Source organism: Cyprinus carpio, chromosome A23 (assembly GCF_018340385.1).
Source record: "Cyprinus carpio isolate SPL01 chromosome A23, ASM1834038v1, whole genome shotgun sequence".
Taxonomy (NCBI): domain Eukaryota; kingdom Metazoa; phylum Chordata; class Actinopteri; order Cypriniformes; family Cyprinidae; genus Cyprinus; species Cyprinus carpio.
The window spans coordinates 23996856-24020067 of NC_056594.1; the positions used below are offsets into that span (position 1 = coordinate 23996856).

At 35.0% G+C, this 23212-nt stretch overlaps 1 protein-coding gene and 1 long non-coding RNA gene across 3 annotated transcripts in view; one reads left to right on the forward strand and one right to left on the reverse strand.

Moving 5' to 3' along the window:
* Nucleotides 1–3607, forward strand: LOC122135132. The gene is made up of 2 exons (XR_006153365.1): nucleotides 1–131; nucleotides 3039–3607. It is a non-coding gene; the product is annotated as an uncharacterized LOC122135132 (long non-coding RNA).
* The window catches only part of LOC109057814 (FYVE and coiled-coil domain-containing protein 1-like), a 25521-nt gene continuing 5058 nt past the window's right edge, over nucleotides 2750–23212 (reverse strand). For both annotated transcript variants that reach the window (XM_042713692.1, XM_042713690.1), the window contains exons 4-16: nucleotides 20652–20777; nucleotides 19344–19450; nucleotides 16853–16996; nucleotides 16525–16618; nucleotides 13285–15771; nucleotides 12744–12836; nucleotides 11595–11713; nucleotides 11226–11393; nucleotides 9660–9812; nucleotides 7777–8000; nucleotides 6228–6369; nucleotides 3300–3395; nucleotides 2750–3202 (exon numbers count right to left, since the gene is read on the reverse strand). In XM_042713692.1, coding sequence (XP_042569626.1) covers nucleotides 2890–3202; nucleotides 3300–3395; nucleotides 6228–6369; nucleotides 7777–8000; nucleotides 9660–9812; nucleotides 11226–11393; nucleotides 11595–11713; nucleotides 12744–12836; nucleotides 13285–15771; nucleotides 16525–16618; nucleotides 16853–16996; nucleotides 19344–19450; nucleotides 20652–20777 — 4266 coding nt within the window. In that variant the 3' untranslated portion in view covers nucleotides 2750–2889. The remainder of the gene's footprint in view (nucleotides 3203–3299; nucleotides 3396–6227; nucleotides 6370–7776; nucleotides 8001–9659; nucleotides 9813–11225; nucleotides 11394–11594; nucleotides 11714–12743; nucleotides 12837–13284; nucleotides 15772–16524; nucleotides 16619–16852; nucleotides 16997–19343; nucleotides 19451–20651; nucleotides 20778–23212) is intronic.

A 23212-nucleotide genomic window follows, 5' to 3' on the forward strand; every position in this document is an offset into this window, starting at 1 on the left:
AGGACGCTACACACCACAAAGCCACATTTAAGGGAAGTCACTTCCATCATAGATGATGGACTTCTCAATGGTCAGGTGGTAGCTGACCTTCTTGGAGAGAAATCTGTAGAAAAGAAAACACAGGAGAAACAGTGAGTGTTTCATTTCATCCTTCCAATTAATAAAAAAAAAATATATATACTAGGGCTGTCAAATGATTAATCACGATTAATCACATCCAAAATATTTACATCCGATTCACATCCAAAATTTTTGGTTTTACATAATATATGTATTGTTTACTATATTTATTATGTATATATAAATACACACACATAAATTATATAGAAAATATGTGTTACATGTTTACATTTATATATTTATATTCTTATTTTATATATTATATAAAATATTTTAATATATAAACATAACATATTCTTCTAAATATATACATGCATGTGTGTGTAAAATATACATAATAAATATAACAGTATCCACACATATATTATGTAAACAAAATCTTCTACTTTGAAAATAATTAACCCTAAACAACAAAACAAACCTAATATATACTTTTTCAGTTTTTCTACTTCAAAATATGTGACCCTAGACCACAAAACCAAGTTGCAACTTGCACGGGTATATTTGTAGCAATAGCCAAAAATGCATTCTATGAGCCTAATTATTGATTTTTCTTTTATGCCAAAAATCATCAGGATATTAAGTAAAGATCATGTTCCATGAATATATTTTGTTTCCTACCATAAATATATTAAAACTTAATTTTTGATAAGTAATATGCATTGCTAAGAACTTCATTTGGACAAATTTAAAGGTGATTTTCTCAATATTTAGATTTTTTTGCACCCTCAGATTCCAAATAGTGTCCGATCCGAATAAACCGTGCATCAATGAAAAGCTTATTTATTCAGCTTTCAGAAGATTTATAAAGCTCTATTTCTAAAAATGTACCCTTGTGACTGGTTTTGTGGTCCAGGGTCACATATTGTGTTCAATCTGTTACTTGCTGTTTCTTTGTAATCGTTAGTGGAATTTACTAGAAATATCTGAAGTAATATTGCTTCTATACCAATCTTTTTTTCAGTGTACTGTTTTCTTAAAAAGTAATTATAATTTTAGTGCGTAAGCAGCTAATAGCGCTGATACCGTTTCCAGTAGTTTGATGCTAATAAAATAATGGTATGCATAAAGAACTCATAGCATGTATGATACTGTAAAATAATTTAAAATCAAGTTTTTCTTCTCTTTTTTTTATATTTCTCAGTACTGAATGAAATTTATCTATTTGTCTTAACTGGGTCATCTTTATTTACCCAGCTTGTCAAAATGTGCATGTAATATAGCGTCACAGGTTTATGAATTTAAGACTTTCTGCCTTTTTAAGGCCTTAATCTGTGGTTGGGTGAATTAATACTTATAACAACAACAAGAATCCAAAAAAAACCACACAACAAAAAAAAACAGCCCACAACATGACGACACTATAGTAATCATAAGCAAAATACTACCAGTCAAAAGAGTAGATATTTTCTGTGAAGCACAAAAGCTCTGAAAGGCTCTCTGGAGTGTATAAATGTCACCCGTGTGTTACTGTACCTGGAAAATGAGTTATCAAAGACGAGTGTATAGACTCCAGGATTGCGGACTTTCAGCTGGCCCTGTATGGTCTCTTTATGCGAGTTACAGCGTGTGAGAGTAATAACAACAACAACAACAACAACAAAAAAAATAATAATCAAACAAATAAAAAAAATGCCTTCATGGTAATCATATCAATCAAAGAAGTAATAACTTTCAAAATATTCAAAAGATGAAAAGAAGGATGCATTTCAGACACTGCCACACAGAAGGGATGGAACAATGGAAGCTGATGCAACGTCTGTGATGTTTGTGAAGACATGCAGCAGTTTGCATTATCATAACTGATTATTATTCAACATACACTTATCAAACCCAGTCTAATTTACTGTAAATAACAAAGCGCTCAATGTTGGGTCAAACTTATCAAATTGGGATAAAGCTTAAATAAAGTAATATAAGTATTTGATGAAAACTTAAAAATCTTCAATTTAAAAATAGATAAGTTGAAATGCCGAATCTAAAATTAAAATAATAATAAGTTGAAATGTTAAAACTAAAATAAAACTTAAATATAAACATAAAAACAATTAAATTAATAAACAAAAAATAATATAAATGACAAAAGTACATAAAATTACCAAAAATCAAACTGAAATTTAAGTGCAAACTGAAAATATACATATAAAAGCTAATTCAAAATATTAATAAATACTAAACAGCATATAAAACATATTAAAACAACACTGACTACAAGTTACCAAAAACAAACTACATTAGAGCTACTTAGTAAGGGAGTTTTGCTCTGGCAGATTTTATCATGTAATATTCATTAGTATTTAACTTACATAAAAAAAATTATCTTAATTAGAATGAAAGCATCTAAAGTGCACACATAAAATAGCACTAAATTTAACTAAAATAATACAATAATAATAACCCAGAATTTTCAATAAATTATTTTAAAATTAGCAGGAAACAATGGTATTTAACTAAATACTATTTTGATATAAATAAGACAATGCAAAAGGTTTTAGGTCACTTCATGGAAAGAAATTCTTGAGATATTTTCCAGATTATTAAAATATCCTACTTTTTCACAGAAGGAAGTCAAAATAATGACAATTATAATATTAGAATATTTCTTTTAATTTATTTATAACTCCCCAACACTAAAAGTGGGGCGATATTTAAATCTGTGATCTGAGCTCTGAGAAATCAGTTTTTAAGACACAAAGAGATACCTTTTACCAAATTATATGAGACTCTGCAGAAATGCATAGCAGTTTTTAAAAGACTATCTACTGAGCGTCACACTAACAAGGCAATTCTTTTACAATGAGCAGCTTTAGTGATGGTCGACTCGTGCATACCAAACAGGTGTTGAAGGCCATGTATGTGTGTGTTTGTTACCTTGGCCTGCTCAACAGGTGTGTCAAGTGTCTCTCTGTACACCACAGTGAAGGAGATGCTCTTGGGCTCGGAAGAGAAAACCCAGTTGATGATGGGCCCTCGGTCGCCCACAGTGATGGGAATGGCACTATAGCAACTGGACTTGACAAACAGTTCACGGGAACCATCACCGAAATGAAGAATCTCATCTATATCCAGAGGCACAGAGGCACTACAGAAAGACATGCACCCAATCAACAGAAATAACAATTGTGTAGCCGTATGAGTGTGTGTGTGTGTGTGTGTGTTTTCTATAGGCATATACTAACGTGAGTTCTCCTGACTTGAGGAGGGTGATTTCTGCATCCTGTACAGTAGGGACCATCTCTTCCTGTTCATCAGGGGTCACGTCACTCGATATGCTACTGTAAAAGACAATAATAACAACCTACCATAAATAGACGGAACATTTTTTGAAGTTAGAATGTTTGGAATGGTTGCCTGGATGTTGCTATGACAAGGGGTTTGAACACTTGTTAACGGGTTGCTATGTGTTTACTTGATGGACAAAGTCATAAAGAAAAATCTGTTCCCTTATATCTAAACTGTCCAAAAAAAATAATAATAATAATAATAAGATGAACTAAAAATGTAAAATGTAAAAATGTGACTTTTTTTTTTTTTAAGAACAGTTCATTGAACTATGAAAACATTCCATATCATTCAGACCTCAAAACTTCCCAGTACAAAAACTAAGCTGCAAAAATGAGTCCTTCTGAATTTGTGCAGACATATTATATTAAATAATATGAATATTGAACTCATGAATTCCCAAATACACCACCGTTCAAAAATTTGGGGTCGGTAAGATTTCTGATAGTCTCTTTAACTCACCAAGGTTGCATTTATTTAATCAAAAATACAGTAATTGTGGAATAATATTACAATTTAAGATAACAGTTTTCTATTTGAATAAATTTTCAAATGTAATTTCCAGCATCATAACTCCAGTCTTCAGTGTCACATGATCCTTCTAATATGCTGATTTGCTGATCAAGAAACATTTCTGATTATTATCAATGTTGAAAACAGTTGTGCTGATTAATATTTTTGTGAACACCGTCATACATTTTTGCAGGATTGTTTGATGAATAGAAAGTTCAAAAGAACAGCATTTATTTGAAATAGAAATCTTTAGTAACATTATAAATGTCTTCACTGTCAATTTTGATCAATATAATCCATCCTTACTGAATAAAATTACTTTCATAAAAAGTAGTGTATGTGTGATGTTTCTGGAACTCCTGCTCACTTCACCGTGAACTTATCGGTTTGTGCCACAATGTAAAGCAGCTTTGCAGAGAGTCTGTTATTGAAGGATGAAGCAGCCAAAATCTCAAGTTGGCCCAACAGCAAGTTTGCAAGCAAGAACCATTTTTATTTCAAATGCAAAACTGGTCTATGCATCAAGCTCTTAAAGTCACAGAGGCAAAAAAATAAAATAAAAGGTAATTAACATGCACACATATTATGATGTGTTTGATGCAAACAATAAAAGAAAAAAAAAAGAGAAAAAACAAAGACTCAAAAAATAAATAAATCAAAAATAAAAATCTTTCCATCAAAACTCTATGCATTTCCTGGGGAGTGCATCTAATTACAGAAACCTTGTTCACCCACAGGAAAATGATCTTTTGAGGTTGCTGTAGAATTATATGCCAGGCAGGTGCTCATCTCAGAGTGACAAATGTTAGGAAATGCACGCAAGATGGCATGAAATGCATAAATTGACAGTCATCATCCCCCCTGCAATCAGTCTCCCGGCAGGACTTCCTGTCTGTCTGTAACACTTATTTGTAGAAGCATCACAGCACAATTTTCTAAACAGAGGCCTGGTGATGCAGTCTGGGGAATCTTGATAACACTGCTACAAACTGGACCATTCTAAGTGTAATTGTGACGACATGGGAACATTTTAGCGCATCCATTGTCTATGGTCTCTTCTTTTTGTGTGTGCACACTTTATATAGAAGTGAACAATTCTTTATATGCTTTCATTTAATAAATACGGTTCCTTATTTAGTCCATTTATGATTCTTTTTAAAAGTTAAAAGAATGGAAAATGTCTTGCAATAAAAAGATGCCGGCTTTCACATAGCCTTATTGCAATAATAAGTCTAAAAGCATCATTATTTGCAAAAACTACACACCTTAAGCAGCGTACACCATAAAACTGAGCTTTTATTTTTGTTTACTTTTACCTAAATTCAAATGGCAGAAGCATATCTGAAAACCAGGTTTAAAGTTTAAAGGGATACTCCCCGCCAAATGAAAATTTTGTCATTAATCATTTACAGTACCCCCATGTCGTTCCAAACCTGTAAAAGCTTCAGAACACAATTTAAGATATTTTGGATGAAAACTGGGAGGCCTGTGACTGTCCCACAGACTGACAAGTAAATAACAGGTAACACTTTTCGTAAGAAAAGAAACAAAAATAACAAAAAGTGTTCCCGTTGCTTCATATAACCCAGATTGCACGTCTGATGGCAGATGGAGTATTCTGACGACGACTTTCATACCTTTTATGGACCTTGACACAGTTATTTACTTGGCAGTCTATGGGACAGTCACAGGCCTCCGGGTTTTCATCCAAAATATCTTTAATTGTGTTCCGAACATGAAAGAAGCTGTTACGGGTTTGGAACGACATGGGGGTAAGTGATTAATGACAAAATTTTCATTTTAGGGTGGAGTATCACTTTAAGCTAGATTAGTTCACAAGGTACACTACTGTTTAAAAGTTTGGTATCTGGAAGATTTTTTTCCTCTGTCTCTTATGCATGTAATATTTGTTTGATCAAAAATACAGTAAAAAAAAAAAAAAGCATCATTACTCCAGTCTTCAGTGTCACATGATTCTTCAGAAATCATTCTAATATGCTGATTTGCTGCTCAAGAAACATTTCTTATCTAATCAATGTTGAAAACAGTTCTGCTTTTTTGAAGTGACACTCTTTGTTCAGGATTCTCTGATGAATAGAAAGTTCAAAAGAACAGAATTTATTTGAAATAGAAATCTTTAGTAACTCTACAGATGTCTTTGAAGTCCCTTTTGATCAATTTAATGCATCCTTGCTGAATAAAGTATTGATTTCTTAAAAAATCTTACTGAACCCAATTTTTTGAACATTTGTGTATTTAAAGGTGGTGGTGTCTGGGATTATTTGTGTGTGCGCGCATCTTTAAATTCTTACAGGTCTCCAGTTTGCCTTCCATCTCCTTCTTCCTCCTGTGACCCGGTTGTGGTGTGGGAGTCGCTGTCATAAGTCTCATTCACTTCCTCTTCTGTTATGATGTCAAATACCCCATCATCCAGTTTCTCACCAGGATCTGTAACTGTAAGTCAGGACATGGGGCGTTATCAGCCTCAGTGTGACCTCCACCCATGAGAAATGTCAAATTAAAAATGCTGCCTCGCCAGCTAACTGAAAATAAGTTGAAGTACTAAAATTACTACAACTAAAACGGAAATAAAAATCAATTCAAGCTAAATCGAAATCTTAAAAAAAAAAAAAAAAAAAAAAAAAAAAAAACTAATAAAATAAGAAAATGCACAAAAGAAAAATACTAAAACTTTAAAATGAAAAGGAAATCTGAAAATATAAAAACAAAAGCTAATTTAAAATATTAACAATACTATATCAGTATATAAATAATACTAAAATAACGCTAGGTGGCTATAAATTCACTGATGTTTTTAAGTATCTTTATCCAGGTTTGAATTACTGATGATACATAGTTGGCGCTGTCACATGGTCCTTTAATTTTCTCAGTGCTGGTGCAATCACAGTCTGCAATGACTGTATATTGATTTTTGAAAATATCTAGAGATTGCTGGGGCTGATTTCTATATGCATGTCAGGTATCAAACCTTGTAATCAACAGGATTTGAACACTTATCCTTTCTTTAGTAAAAATGTCAGAATTTTTATTGTACAGTATCTGGCTTTTTGAACCATCAGACACCTCCTTGAGAAAAAATATATAGATAAATTTATTAACAAGCAATATTTACTGTCCCAAAAATTAATGACAGGACTGCTTGTTAGAGTCAAGACATATTTGTGACATTCCACCTGTCAATTATGATCACAAAGCTCTCTGTAGCAAAATTCTGCTCTTTTAGCATTCAGGAATGCACTTCCTGGCCATTCAATCCATTCATAAAGACAATCCTCAGACACAAAAGATGAATGCCAGGCAGAAGACTACATTTAAGCACTTGAAGGTTCTTTCAATATGTGCTGCTGTAGTCACACACTCAGAATGAAAAACCCACTCAATGGTGACAGCACCTTTTTTATCAGTACTTATGTAGAGAGTTTAAAGGAAAGAAAAGTAACTTTGATGCTTGCTATGGGAATTTTGAGGTGCTCTTAAATGGAAAAAGTTTCCTAAATTTAAAACGTAAAGAATACCTACTAAAGTAATTTTACATTCAAGACCTCCTGAGAAGTTCCTACGTGCAAGACAGAAACTATAATATAATAAAGAATAAAATTGACAATTCAAATATCTCTTTTTTTCTCTGTCAAGAGGCAGAGAGCTTTTTAGCACTAAAGTTAATTGCACAGGTGTGTCTTCATGAATCAGCTAAATGAGTCGTGTTTTCTGGCTACTCTTCATAAACAAAATGCATTCAAACAAAACTACATAGTTAACGTACATAATTACAACTTTTCAGGTGGCATTCATGTGCAATCAACTCTTAATTATTTTTAGGATTTTTGGCTGCATCTGTACCTGTAACTCTTGGTGTGGGTATATAGGGTGGTGGTGGCTGACTGGCAGCATTTGCAAGAGGCGGTGGTTGATTCTCTGATGAGCTGTTGAGTTCGGCTTTTGTGAATCTTTCCACCACAGCGTTGTGCTGCATGTAGCACTCTCGGCAGCAGCGCTCCTTCTTTGAGTTTTTTGTCATCACAAAATTATTGCTGCAGTAGTAACAGAAGATACGGCCACACAACCTGCCAAGAACACAGTATAACAAAAGTCAGCATATTTGGCACAAAAAAAACAACAACATATTTTTAGACCAAACAATGCATCAGTAAAGTTCTTTATATACAGTCTAAAATATTGTACTATGATTAACTTTTTTTTAAAGTCAATTTAGGTGTCCAAATATTTTTTGTTGCTGTTGATGAAAATTTCAGACTCAGTGTAAATAGTTATCAGGTCTTAAAATATGAATTATATTAAATTTATACATAATGCAGAAATGTAATCTAATCCGTAATTACTGAAAACAGTTTGCCCAAAATGAAAATTCACTGAAAATATACCCTCAGACCAAGATGTAGATTTTGTTTCTTCATCACCATCACTTGTTCACCAATGGATCCTCTGCAGTGAATGGGTGCCGTCAGAAAAAGAGTCCCAACAGCTGATAAAAACATCACAATAATCCACAAGTAATCCACACCACTCCAGTCCATCAATTAATGTCTTATGAAGTGAAAAGCTGTGTGTATGTAAGAAAAAAAATCCATTGTTAAAGCGTTTTAACATTAAACCATCGCTTCTGGACAAAATAAAGCCCATAATAATAATAATAATAATAATAATAATAATAATAATGCTTCCTTCAGTGAAAAAGTCCAATGCCCTGTTGTCCTTTCACATCAAAATCCACTGACATATTGGTTTAGAACTGTTTTGGATTGTTGTTTTGGTCATTTCTCTCCTGATTCAGACGAGACGACTTTTTCACTGGACAAAGCGATATTATGATAGAGGATTAATACATGTTAAAAACATTGTAATGATGTATTTGTTTCTTACAAACATGCAGGTTTTCACTTCACCAGAGGTTAGTTGATGGACTGGATTGGTGTTGTTTATTGTAATGTTTTTATCAGCTGTTTAGACTCTCATTCTAACGGCACCCATTCACTGCAGAGCATCCATTGGTACGCAAGTGATGTAATGCTACATTTCTCCAAATCTGCTCTTCTGATGAAGAAACAAACTTGTCTATATCTTGGACTGCCTGAGGGTGAATTTTTATTTCTGGGGTGAACTATTCCTTTAATGTACTCAAAGAATTGCAATAAAACCTCAGGATGTGTCTAAAAGACCTGAGGTGAGGATTGACTAAGAATGAATTACTCTCAGTGATGGTGTTTATTTGCATGTTTTGTCTGCATTGTTTCAGCTAGATTGACTAAAGTCATTATGCAGATCAGGTAGCAAAGCAAACAGCCAAAAATGTGTTGTGTTTGCCCAGAAAAAGACAATGATTCAATTTAAATTCCTCCAGTGCTAAACCTGCACATACAGACACAACAAAAAGGATTTGGACACTCAAATCTCACTTTGGAGTATGTATATATGTAAAAATGTAAGAATATTTTGGTATTATTCAACATGCTTTTTACAATACACACTTTCAAATGAAAAAATTTCCATTTTTCCAGCAAAACATTTCACAACAACAACTTTGGCACTGTGTGCTAAACTACCGTGATGTGATTGCTAAATCTTTCCGAGCCTTTCTTCAAAAGATGTGTACAATACTTCTACTTCCCTTAACATTAATATTCATACATTTATTTTCTGCAGTTTTTTGCATTTCGCTGCACTTCTAACTTGAGATCAGAGAGGGTGTTATTGAGATTGGCCACCTGCAGTGATGGCGCCGCAGCCACCACGTGAACTGGCCCTGGCAGCCCAGACAATGTGTGGCCTCTTTATCGACCAGCCACCACTGCTCCTCCGCTCTCAGCTTCTGCTCGAACTCCAGAGCATCCGATTTCTGCCACAGAGCATCCTTATCCCTGAAACACAGATAGAAAGGAGGAGATGAGAAACAAAGACTCTCAAAGAACTCTCTTTGGTTCTCTTTTGTCTCTTGGGGTCTTCAATGTCTTAAAGCACCTTTCATGGTTCATTTCCTTTTCCTGTCAAGGATAGAGTTTTATAACGTCTGCTGCTGTTTGATTATGTGAATAATATTATTCACACAGAACTGCATATTTCATCAAAAAATAAATGCTTATGTGAGTTCCTGAATATCTCAGACACCTTTGTGGTAGCAGCACCTTTATTTTTGTTCCGATGTGTTCTCATCTCAGCTGTCTGGCTCTCTAGACATTTGCATTTTAGTTTTGTTTTGCATTGAGAATTAAAGTGAATTAACTTACAAACCATGAGAATTCAATAAGCCATGCACTTAAAAAGAGCAAAAAACAAACATCTGTTTGAGTTAAAACAATCTAGCAGATGAGAATGGGGTCTTGACCTGCTTTTATTTGTGCTTGTTGTATTTTGATATACAGACACTGAACACCACCATTATCAGTTATTCTTAACATCTCACTGAGAATACAAGTAGCTTCATCTGTAAAATAGTTTTTAGTCTTTTTTTAGTTTCTCTTCTCTGAAGCGTGACCGGAGCTTTTTATTTCAAGTAGCACAAGATGACATACAAGATGAAGTAGTAAAAGAAATTGAGGTGCTTGCATCAAGAGAGAGAAAAAAAAAGTTTTCATTTTCCTACAAAAATCATCCAGTCATTTTCATTTCAAAAACTATTTAAAAAAAAAAAATCTAAAAGATATACCAAAAGAATCTCCTACAAAAATCATCCAATGATTTTGATACCTTAAAGGGATAGTTCACCCAAAAATGAAAATTCTGTCATCATTTACTCAAACAGTTGGTGGTTACCATTGACTTCCATAGTAGGAAAAAAAATACTATGGACCACCAACTGTTTGATTCCCAGCAATCTTCAAAATACCTTCTTTTATGTTCAACATAAGAAAGCAACTCATACAGGTTTGGAACGACATGAGGGTGAGTAAATGATGACAGAATTTTAATTTTTGGGTGATCTATCCCTTTAACTTTTAAAAGAACAAAAAAAAAAAAGAAAATTATAAACTATTTAAAACTATTTAAAGAATTTTCAAAAAGTAAACTTAATCATGATTTTTGTACCAAATCTATTTACACCACATGAATGAATGAAATGAATCATTCTCAGTATGAATAGGTGCATAGAAATGCACTGAAATGCATTGTGTGGTGTGACAGAGCTTTACGAACATGACTAGACATGTTAGAAAAACTGGATTAAGTTAAAACCTAACCTATAATCATGAAACACGCCAGCTAATTATAAACAATGAAATAACCTTGTTTTTAGGTAAGGAAAAAGAAGTTAACCCTGAAGGATATATACGGACCTGATAAGTTCGATGAGCCGTTCCTCCAGGTTTACTTTGGTTTGGCCCAGATCCTCCAGCTCAGCAGACATCCGGAGATGCTGATTCTGAGTCTCTGTCAACACTTGATCCAATTTCTGCTTCAGTTCTTCCCTCTCTTTCTGTACCTCACTAAGAGCCTCTTTGGTACTAAGGGAGAAAGAAAAAGAAAATACAAGCTCATAATAATCCATACAAATATAACCTAACTAATTACTCAAATTAATCTCTTCCAGAGTCCAAGAAATCCTCATGAAGATCCATTTGGAAATCCATTAGTGATGGCTTTTACACATGCAGATCAATTATCTGTACTGCATTAACCCTTTTATTGTGTTTTTGAATGCTCACCTTGATATACTTTCTTGCAGTTGCTGTGTCTCACACTCTCTCTCACGCAGCCGAGACTCAAAGTCAGTGATGTGAGAGTCTTTCTCCTCAATCAGATGAGAGTATTCAATATTTACTGCCTAAAAGCACAAACAAACAGCCAAATGCATGAACATAATCTGTACACAGAAACATCAAACATTTGCATACACTGACACTGTACAGTTATTTTATCTTGATTTTCATCTTATCCAAGGAATATAATAAAAAATGCATTATTGTATTATCAAAATTACAGCATTTAACAATGTGTTAACATTAAGAAATGTACCATAACTAATCTATTTTGGACATGTACCATGATAACACTTACAAAAAATTATATGGTTCTATTATAGTTGTTTGTAATATGGTACTATCATTGTATTTTGGTAGTATCATGGTATTCCTGAAAGCACCATGTAGATACATTTCACTACCATGGTCATTTCAAGGCACAACAGTATTACTTTCTAAAATCACTACAATACCACAGTACTGCTTTTCATGAGGGAATACCTTGTTTTGTGGTATTCTTTTAAATACCTCGGTGCATGAACATGGTATAATTCAGCATCATGGTTTTACCAAAAAAAACAAATTAAAAATATACATCTAACACAACATATATCAAAAATAAAATAACAGAGCAAAATATATATATATAAAATTATTATTATTTTTTTTTTTTTTGAAAATAATTACAGTGGCACTTATATATATTATATTATTTCTAATTGACAAATATCTGCAACTAACATTAAAAATAATTACAGTGGCACTTATACTCTAATTGACAAATATCTGCAGGTAACAGTATGCACTGTTCCTAATTATAGACTTAATGAGAAGCAAATTATTCATCACTGTCTGGCAATTAACCCCAATCTCTTGTCTTCTGTTCCACTGTCTGGCACAGTGGGTCTCCAATCAACAAGAACAAAAAGAGGAGCGGGAGATCAGACATTCATCACCTACGAATACCAGTGTTATCAGCCAACAGAGATGAATAATAATAATCATTCACATGCTGGTATGCAAAAAGTATCTGATGATCATGTAGATCAATTAAATAGAAGTATTAAAAGTGATGCTGTTTGTCTGGCCTCACCTGGCTCAACATTTGCATACCTCTAACTCGGATAATTTGGCCTCCAGCTCAGATGTCTTCTTCAACTCCAGGTCTAGCTGAGTTTTCAAACCCTTAATCTCTTCATTAAGGCTCTAGGTTAAAAAACAAATACTAATTAGGCCTATATCAAGAAAAAATACATAATGTATTTAATAAAGGAAAATATTTGTAATACTAAAATGGTCACTATTTTACATAAAAAGTACTTGGATTTCTGTGAATCACAAAGTAAATTAGATAAAACATCACAAAAGTCACATGAACCTGATTCATGACCAGTTTTTCTCACTTGACTGTGTGACATGTAAAAACAACCAACAAGGCTGTGATAGATATATATACATCACGTATTTCTGTTTTAGATTTCTTCAATAATGCATTTTGCATTATTAGTGTTTCCATAGAAACAAATTATTTCAGAAAGCTTGTAAAGAGTAGAGTTGTCTACTTGTAATTATGGTAATTTTACCATGATATGAACACAGCACAAGTATTTGACAGAATAGATTTGAAGTGATGATGATTCTGAAATCATTTTACCTTTATCTGGTTTTTTAAAGTCATACTCTCCGTGCTCATCTGAAATTTCACTGTGGCGATCTCTTCACGAGCAGCGTCCCGTTCACCCTCGGTTTTGTCCAGCATCTCCTTTAGTTCCAGCACAGTTTCTGAAAGTTTATCCGTCTGCTGGAGCTCTTCTTGTAGACTAGAGTTTTCTTGGTGAAGAGCCACCAAGCTAGCATTAAGTCGCTCCGTTTCCTTTACTCCCTGCTGTTGAAGTTCCTGGATCCGAGCAGCTTCGGCAGCCCATTGCTCCCGTGCCTCTTCCCGTTCTGCCGTGAGCTTGCAAATTGTCATTCCCAACTCTGCCATTTCTGTGTTGACCCTATGGAGACCCTCTCTGGTCTCAGCATTCTCCAAAACCAACCTTTCATTCTGGGCCTTGAGCTCTGCCAGCTCCTCTTGGACTGAAGTGAGTTCTGCAGTTGTTTTCTTGCATGTAGACGTCTCCCGATTCAGTTGCAAAGCTATGGCATCTACCCGTTCGCTAGACTGCAGCAGCTCTTTCACATGCAGTCGATTCTGTTCCTCTGCCTGCTTCTTCAACTGCTCAGTCAAGGTTCGTAGTTCTGCACAGGAAGCCTCGGTGACCTCCAGCTTTGCTTGGGTCTTGTCCTTTTCCTCCACAGCACTGTAAAGTTTAGCCCTGAGATCGAGCACCTCCTCTTGAAGCCTAGAAACCTCTTTCACACTCAGTCCCATCTGATCTTCCAGGAGAGTGAATTTTGAGGCCATTTCTTGGGTCTCTTTAGCATGGCATGCACTCTGCTCAAGTTGGACCTTCTCCACAGCTGTCCTCTGGGCCTCAAGAGTCTTAATCATTTCTGTTTGTTTAACTAAGGCTCTTTCTGCCTTTGTCTTCTCCATTTCCAAATCCCTCTCATGACCTTCAAGTTCTTCCACCCTTCCCTGGAGCTCCTCACAGAGCTTCTCCCGATCCTCCATTTGGGAATCCTTATCTTTAAGCTGTGCCGTCAGGTGTGCCTCATTGCATCTCACAGCTCCAAGACTTTTCTCAAGTTCAGCAATCTGGCTGTTGATGTTGCGTATCTCCTCCTGCATGGCTGCGAGAGACGCTCTAAGAGTCACCTGAACCTCCATGAGGTCCTTGTTCTCCAGTTTCAGCTGGTGAATTGAACTTTCGGATTCCTCCAACTGCATGTTGGCCTTATGCAGCCTTTCATCCAGACTTCTGTTCTCCTCTCTGAGCCGCTGCTCTCTTTCATCCACAGTAACTTTAGCATCATCAATTTGTGCACGCAACTGCTTCTCTGAGGCCTTCAATGCAGCCAGCTCACTCTCCAGGGAAGATTTGTTTTCAAGCAACACCTTCTTGGTCTCTTCATTCTTGTTCACCAACTGGAGGAGCTTGCTGTTTTGCTCCATTAGCTTGCCACAGCTATCTTTGTATTCCTCAATCTTTTTGCCCTGCTCTTTGGTGCTGTTCTCAAGTTCAGATATGGTTTCTCTCAGATTCTGTTTGTCACTTTTAAGCTTCTCTGATTCCTTCTCCAAATACTGGACTCTCTTGATACTGGAGAGAAGATTGGACTCCTTAGCCTTCAGCTGTGTCCGTAATGTTTGCAACTGCTCTTCCAGGCCACTCACCTTCTTCTCAAGCTCTTCTTTATCCTCTTGCATTTCCTTCCGCTTCACTTTGGCCTGCTTTTCCATAGTTTCATGAGAGTGCTGGAGATCTTGCAGTTGCTTTTGCAGGTTGCTGGTCTCCTTCTCTCGCACTGCAAGTGCCCCTTGAAGTTTGTCCATGACATTACGGTGCTCTTCTGCCCTGGTTTGCAGTTGCTCACCCTTTTCCATCCAATCTGCCATTTTCACCTCAGCCTCTTTAAGTGCTTGATCCTTTATTCTGTTTTTCTCAGCCAGCTGTTCTGCCTGCCTCCTCCTCTCTTCTCCTTCTGCCAGAGCATCTATCCTTCCCTTCTCAGCCTCTTTTAATTCATTTAACAGCTCGTGAATCTTCTGGGCGGAGTTGAAGTCACTGGCCGCCCTCTGGCCTTTCTCATCCAATACTCCATCTAGCCTTGCCATCAGTTCCTCATTTTTCCGTTCTGCTGCTGCCAACATGTCCTGGAGGTCCTTATAGGAGGCCTCCCTGATAGACTCACGTCCCCTTAAGACCTCCAGCTCATGGGATAGTGCTCGTTCACTCTCAGCTAGCACCTCCAGGTTCCGCTTGAGCTCCTGATGGTTACCTTGGGCAGCTAGAGAGACGTCCAGCTGCCTTTGGAGTTCTACCACAACCCCCTGGAGTTCACCTGCCTCTCTGCCAAACTGCTGAACCTGGTCGAGGAGCTCTCTTTGCTTTAATTCAGACTGGTCCAACTCCAGACGGAGTTCATCTATAGCACTGATGGAAGAATCATTTAGTCCACTGGAGTTTTGGACAGACATGTCTGATAGAAGCCCAGGTCCAAAGTCTGGACTCCCAGGGAACTCATGGGCCTGCTACAATGTTTGAAAGAAATTTTGTGAGAGGGAATATACGTAGAACGAAAGAAAGAGAGATTGCTTGAATCAGAGCAGATTTGATACAAACATAAAACAATAGTGTAAGTGTTTCTAATTTTAGAATTTGCGCTTTTCCACTGCATGGTACGGCACGGTATGGATCGGTATGGTTCACTTTTGGGGGGTTTTCCACTGGGTACAGTACCTGGTACTTTTTTTAGTACCACCTCGGTTGAGGTTTCAAGTGAACCGTACCCTTACCAAAATGTGATGTGTAAACTCCTTTTGGCACAGATTGGCCTGAGAGAATCGTCACTACCTGCGTCACTGAACTTGCGACACAAACACAAAAGAACCGCTAGATTTAAATCAGCACAGGCAGCGAAGGATCAAACGCAACTATTTTGAATGAGCACACCTTTTTTTAACAACCAAAAAGTTTTGTTGTCTGTTGCAGAAGTACGGACGTTCCTCTCGTTGACAGCAGAGGAGCGGATCCAGCACGGGCTTGATGGGGCGACGTGGAATGAAAGTTTTTTTTTAGGAGTCGTGGCAGGAGAGGCAGCGCAACTATAACGACATGTGAATAATCCCACCCACTCTAAAGCGATACTAAACTGCGGTGGAAATGCAAACCATGCCAAGCCATGCCGCACCGTACTTAGACGTGCCGAGCCGAGCCGTACCATGCAGTGGAAAAGCACCATATGATACATGACAACAAGGGTCCTTCAAAAGGTGTGCTGGTACCTGTGAGTATGTACTGGCCAGACTGTTTATGCTGGAACTACGACTCGGTGGTTTCCACATGTGACTGGGGGAGCTTGTCATTCCCAGTGTCCTACTGTGAGACATTTTTTAAATTAACTTTAAATTAAGTTAATTGAACATTAATCAGCTAATTCAAACACATCCACACACATATTGTTTCCAGTCATGACAAATGGATCATAAATACTAAATGGTAAATGGACCATAAATTTGTAGTATTATATGTGTGCCAGTGTTTTTGTAGTAATATACTGTTGATGTTTTATTATTTATATTAGAAATTGCTAAATTTATAGTCTGCTCTTACCTTGCAAAAGTGGGCCACTCTGAGTCAAGGTCATGACCCCTGGATGCCACATCAAATTGAACATCATTGAGCTCATAGAGGTAATTAATGATGTCCACACTGAGATGGGGTTTCAGAAATGGACTCCGGGAATTATACCAGTCACTACAGAAAAACACCAGTAAAAAAAAAGGCATTGGAAATCAAAGTGTAGTTCTTCAATAAGAAATAAAAATGATGGCACTCCAAATCTTATTACATTCAGGGTTTCTGCAGGTATTTATGAAAGTAAATGTAAGACTTTTTAAGACCAAGTAAAGAAAATTTAAGGAATAAAATGAATGCAACACATCAATATGTTTTCTAGTGTAAATGTCTTATATTAGCAATGCTTCAAAGTTTGAAAATAAAGCTTCCAAAACATCTTCATTACTTTTTAATTATTTTACAAAAAACTTAACCTTGAATACAACTAGAATATGGAAATAGTGTTAAGACTACCTTCTGATCACACAGCAAGAAAAAAAAAAGGTTTTCTTCATCATAATTTGTTTCTTGTTTCCCAGTATGAAAGTGAAAATAAAAATGCATTTATTTGAGAAGCAAAATCAAAGATCAATTTATTTTGTTTAATTTCTTTCTCAAAAAACAAGACCTCATATTGGGATATTTGTACTGGGAAAAAAAATACTGAGGTAGACTTTCTGCTCTGATTTAAAAAATGTTAAGGCCTTAAAAGGAAAGATGACTGTTTAAGACCCTTTTAAGACCCGCAGGAATCCAAACTACAGTATTTCAAAAGCATTTCAAAATGTATATTCATATATACACTACCGTTCAAAAGTTTGGAATCAGAACAATTTTAATTATTTTTTTTTTTTTACAGGAGTTTCTTCTGCTCAACCGTTCAAAAGCTTTTATTTGATCAGAAAAAAATGATTTTAATTATTACTTATAATTATGTTTTTCTATTTTAAAGACATTAAAATTTAATTTATTCTGTCAAAAATAGAAATCTTTTCTAACAATACACACTAATTTTTTTTTTTGAAAGAAATTCAAACATTAAAAAAATAAAACTTTTCCAAAAATACACAAAACAGAAACATTTTCAAAAAATACACACAACCAATTCATACTCTTTCTTTTTATTCAATAAATAAACTCAATTATTTTTTGGCAAGGATGTGTTAAATTAATAAGAAGTGATAGCAAAGATTTATATTGTTAGAAAAGATTTATATTTTGAATAAATGCTGTTCTTTTTAACATTTTATTCATCAAAGAATCCGGAAAAAAGTATCACAGTTTCCAAAAAAATATTTGGCAGCACAACTGTTGCCAACATTGATCATTCTAATAATAAATCAGCATATTAGAATGATTTCTTAAGGATCATGTGACACTTTATACTGGAGTAATGGCTGATGGAAATTCAGGTTTGCATCACAGAAATAAATTATATTTTAAAGGATATTAAAATAGAAACCATTATTTTATATTGTAGTAACATTTTGCAAGATTACTGTTTTTTTCTATATTTTTGATCAAATAAATGCAGGCTTGATAAGCATAAGAGACTTCTTTATAAAACATTACAAGTCTTACTGATCCCAAACTTTTGAACGGCAGTGTATAAGCTAATGTAACTTAAAACAACCTCTTGCACAACAGTTTGTGACAGTTCTTGGATAACTTAGTTTGCTAAATTTATGTACCTACATGCAAATACAAACAGCATGCAGAAAGGTCTGCAGTAAGACATTATTGTTATTATATATTAAGTTTGTACACACATGCATAGCACAGACCCATAAACCTGGAGTAAAAAGTAAAGGTGTTTTCTTTAAAGAGGGAAGCCAATTTAAAGAAGTAAAACTCTGCAAGGGAAGCGCACTCAGTATTGTTTCTACTGAATTAAACTTTGTGTTGTTAAAATAGAACAGGCGGAAATGGCAGCTTATACACAAGTTTTCACCTTTTTTGGTTTAGATGGTGAACAAGGACATCAGCATGAATAATCATGCATCTACGCTAATGGCACAACCTCTTTCAGGTGTAATTTCTCCATTATCACAGAAATGCTGCATGAAAACATTTTGTGTGTTTGCTAAACTTTGGCATACAAATGTTGAATTACAAAAAGTTATTTGAAAACATGTATTTTTGAAAACATATATGCAGCCTTGGTGAGCATAAGAGACTTCATCAAAAACATGTTAAAATCGTAATGTTTCCAAACTTTTAACAAATACTGCATTAATATAAAATCCATATTATATTAATTATTTTTCATACACATACATGTAGAAACATTGCACTGACACACATTTCATTGTCTTCATTAAAAAAAAAATAATAATAATAAATATTTAATAATATCAAAAGGCCATTTCAATGTAATATTTGGAATTCAAACAATCAAAGACTTGACTAAGGGTCTGAATACTAAATTCTATGTTTCTTAAGAAAGATGGGTAGCATGACAGGTGAGGTGACGGTGAAGTGTTACCTGGTGACCCTGTGGTTCATGAGGCACTGCTGGAGTGTGTCAGCCAGCCGCTGATGCACAAGTGAGTAACGGATAAATGCTCTGCCTTTACCCAGAGACGTCTTCAGCTAAGAGAGAAAAAGATCAAAGCTTTCACTGCCACAAGTATCTGCAGAGTTCCAAAACATATCAGACACAATTAAAATTTGAATGACAATAGATAAAATAGTTGTTTTTTTGGACATTTTTCAAGGTAGTTGCAAGTGATTGCTAGGATGTTTTGGGTGGTTGCTTAAAATTTAAGGCGAATGACTTTTAATATTGTTAAAGCTTATTAATTGACAGCATGTTTTTCTTTTAAATTGATGGATGCTTGATTTTTTCTGTGTGGCATATTTAAATACACATATTTATACATGCATACAGACACACAGACTACTACCAGTAACCAGTCAAAGCTGAATAATTTACCTCTGTAAATCAAATTTAATTCCCAAAATTCAGCGTATATGCCACCGAAACTGACCACACCACAACACCAGGAAGTTGGTCACCAGTGTAGCAGAGATCAGTGTCAAGACAATACAAAACAAATCTGACTGTGGACAATATCAAACAGGGTTCATGTGGAAGTGGCACTTTTAAAAAGAACATGGCATTTAGATCAGCGTACAATGCGGGCAGACAAGGAACAACCTAAACAATAGTATCATTAAAATCTCTTGTATTTCAGTGAGAAAACAGAACTGTACAAATCTGATAGGAAGGTTTGTTTAAACAAAAGGTGCGTGTCTACGGACATGCTTTGGTAAGAGATGTCCAGCAATACAACACATAATAAAAAAAGAAAGGGTGGCTAACACTTACCAAGTATTATTATTATTATAAATGAATAATAAAATATTAGTCACATTAGTAGTATTGTTAGTTAGTTATTATTATTAATGTTGATAAGTGAATGTGAATAATACGTTTATGCATTTGCATTAGTTTGTAATGTTTTTATTGTTAACATTGCTGTTTTTACTATGTAAAGTGCTCCGAGAGGCTACTTTTGAAGGAGCTTTAAATAAAGTTTAAAGTATTTCTTGTTTATAAATGAATATTTATAAATATAATATTATCATTATTGCATTAATCTATCAAATGTACATATTATACAGTAATATAAAATGTATATTACATATTTTTATATTTTTCATACACCTACATTATTGTTATTATTATTATAAATTATTTTGTTATAACAAAAATAAAAAAATATTTAGCATGTCACACAGGAACATACTCCTCAGATGCATGTTGGAAGTGAATGAGATAGATATTAACCTCTGGAATTGATTTAACAAAGCGGATTCCATCGTTTGCTCCTCTGATTTTGGCCAGGCAGTCGCTGAAATAATCCCAGTAGTCTTTTCTGGATCCCAGAAATGTTGTTTTCTCCTTCTGGTCGAACTGAGCAACATAACAATAACATAACACTTCAGATAAATGACTGAGAAACATCTTAAAAGCAGGCTCAAAGAAGTTTAAATGAAAAAGTTTCAAGTCCTTTTGGGACAGCGTGAGATCTCATCTTGCACGATTAGGTCTTTTGAGTGCATTCATACGGCCTGCTTCACACCTGGTATTAGCATCCGTCACGGATGATCAGATCCCAAGTGGTCGGCAGAGACAGTTGTCATTTATGTCATTTACACCTGATATTAACATGCATCCCCTGTGATCACTTACAGTTGGGTTTAATCAAAGCGAGAGTTTCCCATTATATGACTAAATTCATCAGTCTGTCACTGCATGTTGATAAAACACAAAAATAAAGCACCAGAAATACAAATAAACCACATTTGCTGCCAAATCTCAGAATAAGTGTAATTTCACTGCTTCATAACAGGGTTTCTGCAGGTTTTATGAAGGTATGTGTAAAACTTTTAGACCTTTTGAAGACTAAGTAAAGAAATTTTAAGGAATAAATTAAAGGGAACATAATAGGTCAATATGTTCTCAAAATGTAAATTTTTACAAAGATTATGAGTTGTATTAAAACTTCCAACCGAACCGAACCAAGGAAAAAAAAAAAAACTAAAGGTATGATTAGCTCTTCTCCCAACCACTAGAATATGAAAATAACTTTTACTGTACCTCCTGATCGAACTCCAAAAATGTATGTTCTTCCTCAGCATTTGTGTGTGTGTGTGTTTTCCAGTGCAAATATCTAAAGATTATATCAAGTTATATTTACTTGAGAAGCAAATTACATAAAATAATAAGCCAAATTTTTGAAGTGGGTTCATGATTAAAACCTGTCATGCCTTTTCTATTTGCATGTGTTTTCTTAAGTTGTATGCGTTGAGCTCTCTCGGCCACCATACAAAACAAACTAATTTAAAGGGAAAACATATTTCATAGCCCATTAGCCAATTATTGTACTAGCTTTGTTTAAGTTTTCTAAGACATAATTTTACATTTGCATCTCAAGTGTATCTTGATTCCTTATTCTAGTAAACCCGCACAAAACAGTAAAGTTTAAAATCCTTGTTTTAGCACAATGGTTGATTGGCTGGTGAGTATGCAATACTGTTTTGTTGGACAGGCTGCCAGAGAATTTACACAACAAATACGATGCAATCATATGCATTTCTAACTACTTTGAGCAATCATATCAGGACCGCTCCTCACGTATCGACGAGATTTTTGCTTTAAATTAATGGTTATTGTCATGGTGTAAAGAACAGAAACTGCTCTTTATTAATAATTGGAATCTTTTCTGGGAGCGTTCTAGGCCTGTACCCCAGCAGAGTCGGAGCAGAACTCCTGTCGGACAACATCTCCAGGACTCTACGCTCCATATGACTAGTAAGGCAATTCTCAAATATCTATGATGGCTTTTGTTCTTGTTGTTAAATGATAGAAGTACTTGCGCTGTCCAATCTATTAAAACTGTGTCTGTTCCCCGAATATTGAGATCAAAATATAAATTTAATGTAGGATCTAGAAAAAATCTAGAAAAAAACAGAAAAATGTCAAATAAAAAATAAAAAAAACAATTCTTAAAGTTCTAATTTTCAACATTAGATCACTCACACCCAAAGCAGTTATTGTAAATGAAATGATTACAGATAATAGTTTTGATGTACTCTGCTTGACTGAAACCTGGCTAAAACCAAATTAATATATTGGTCTAAATGAATCTACTCCACCAAACTACTGTTATAAGCATGAGCCCCATCAGACTGGTCGTGGGGGAGGTGTTGCATCAATATATAGGGATATTATCAATGTTACCCAGAAAACAGGATACAGGTTTAAATCATTCAAAATACTTCTGCTTAATGTTACACTGTCAGATATGCAAAAGAAATCTATTGTATCTCTTTCTCTGGCTACTGTGTATAGACCACCAGGGCCACATACAGAATTCCTATAGGAATTTGCAGATTTACTCTCAGACCTGTTGGTTACCGCTGATAAAGCACTAATTGTCGGAGATTTTAACATTCACATTGATAATACAAATGATGCATTAGGACTTGCGTTTACTGACCTAATAAACTGTTTTGGAGTAAAGCAAAATGTCACTGGGCCCACTCATCATTTTAATCATACACTAGATTTAATTATATCGCATGGAATCGATCTTACTGATATAGATATCGTACCTCAAAGTGATGATGTTACTGACCATTTCCTTGTATCATGCATTCTGCGTATAACTGATATTAACTATATGGTTTCGCGTTATCGTCCAGGCAGAACTACTGTTCCAGCCACCAAAGACAGATTCACAAATAACCTGCCTGATTTATCTCAACTGCTCTGTGTACCCATAAATACACATGAACTAGACAAAATGACTGGCAACATGGGCACTATCTTCTCTAATACATTAG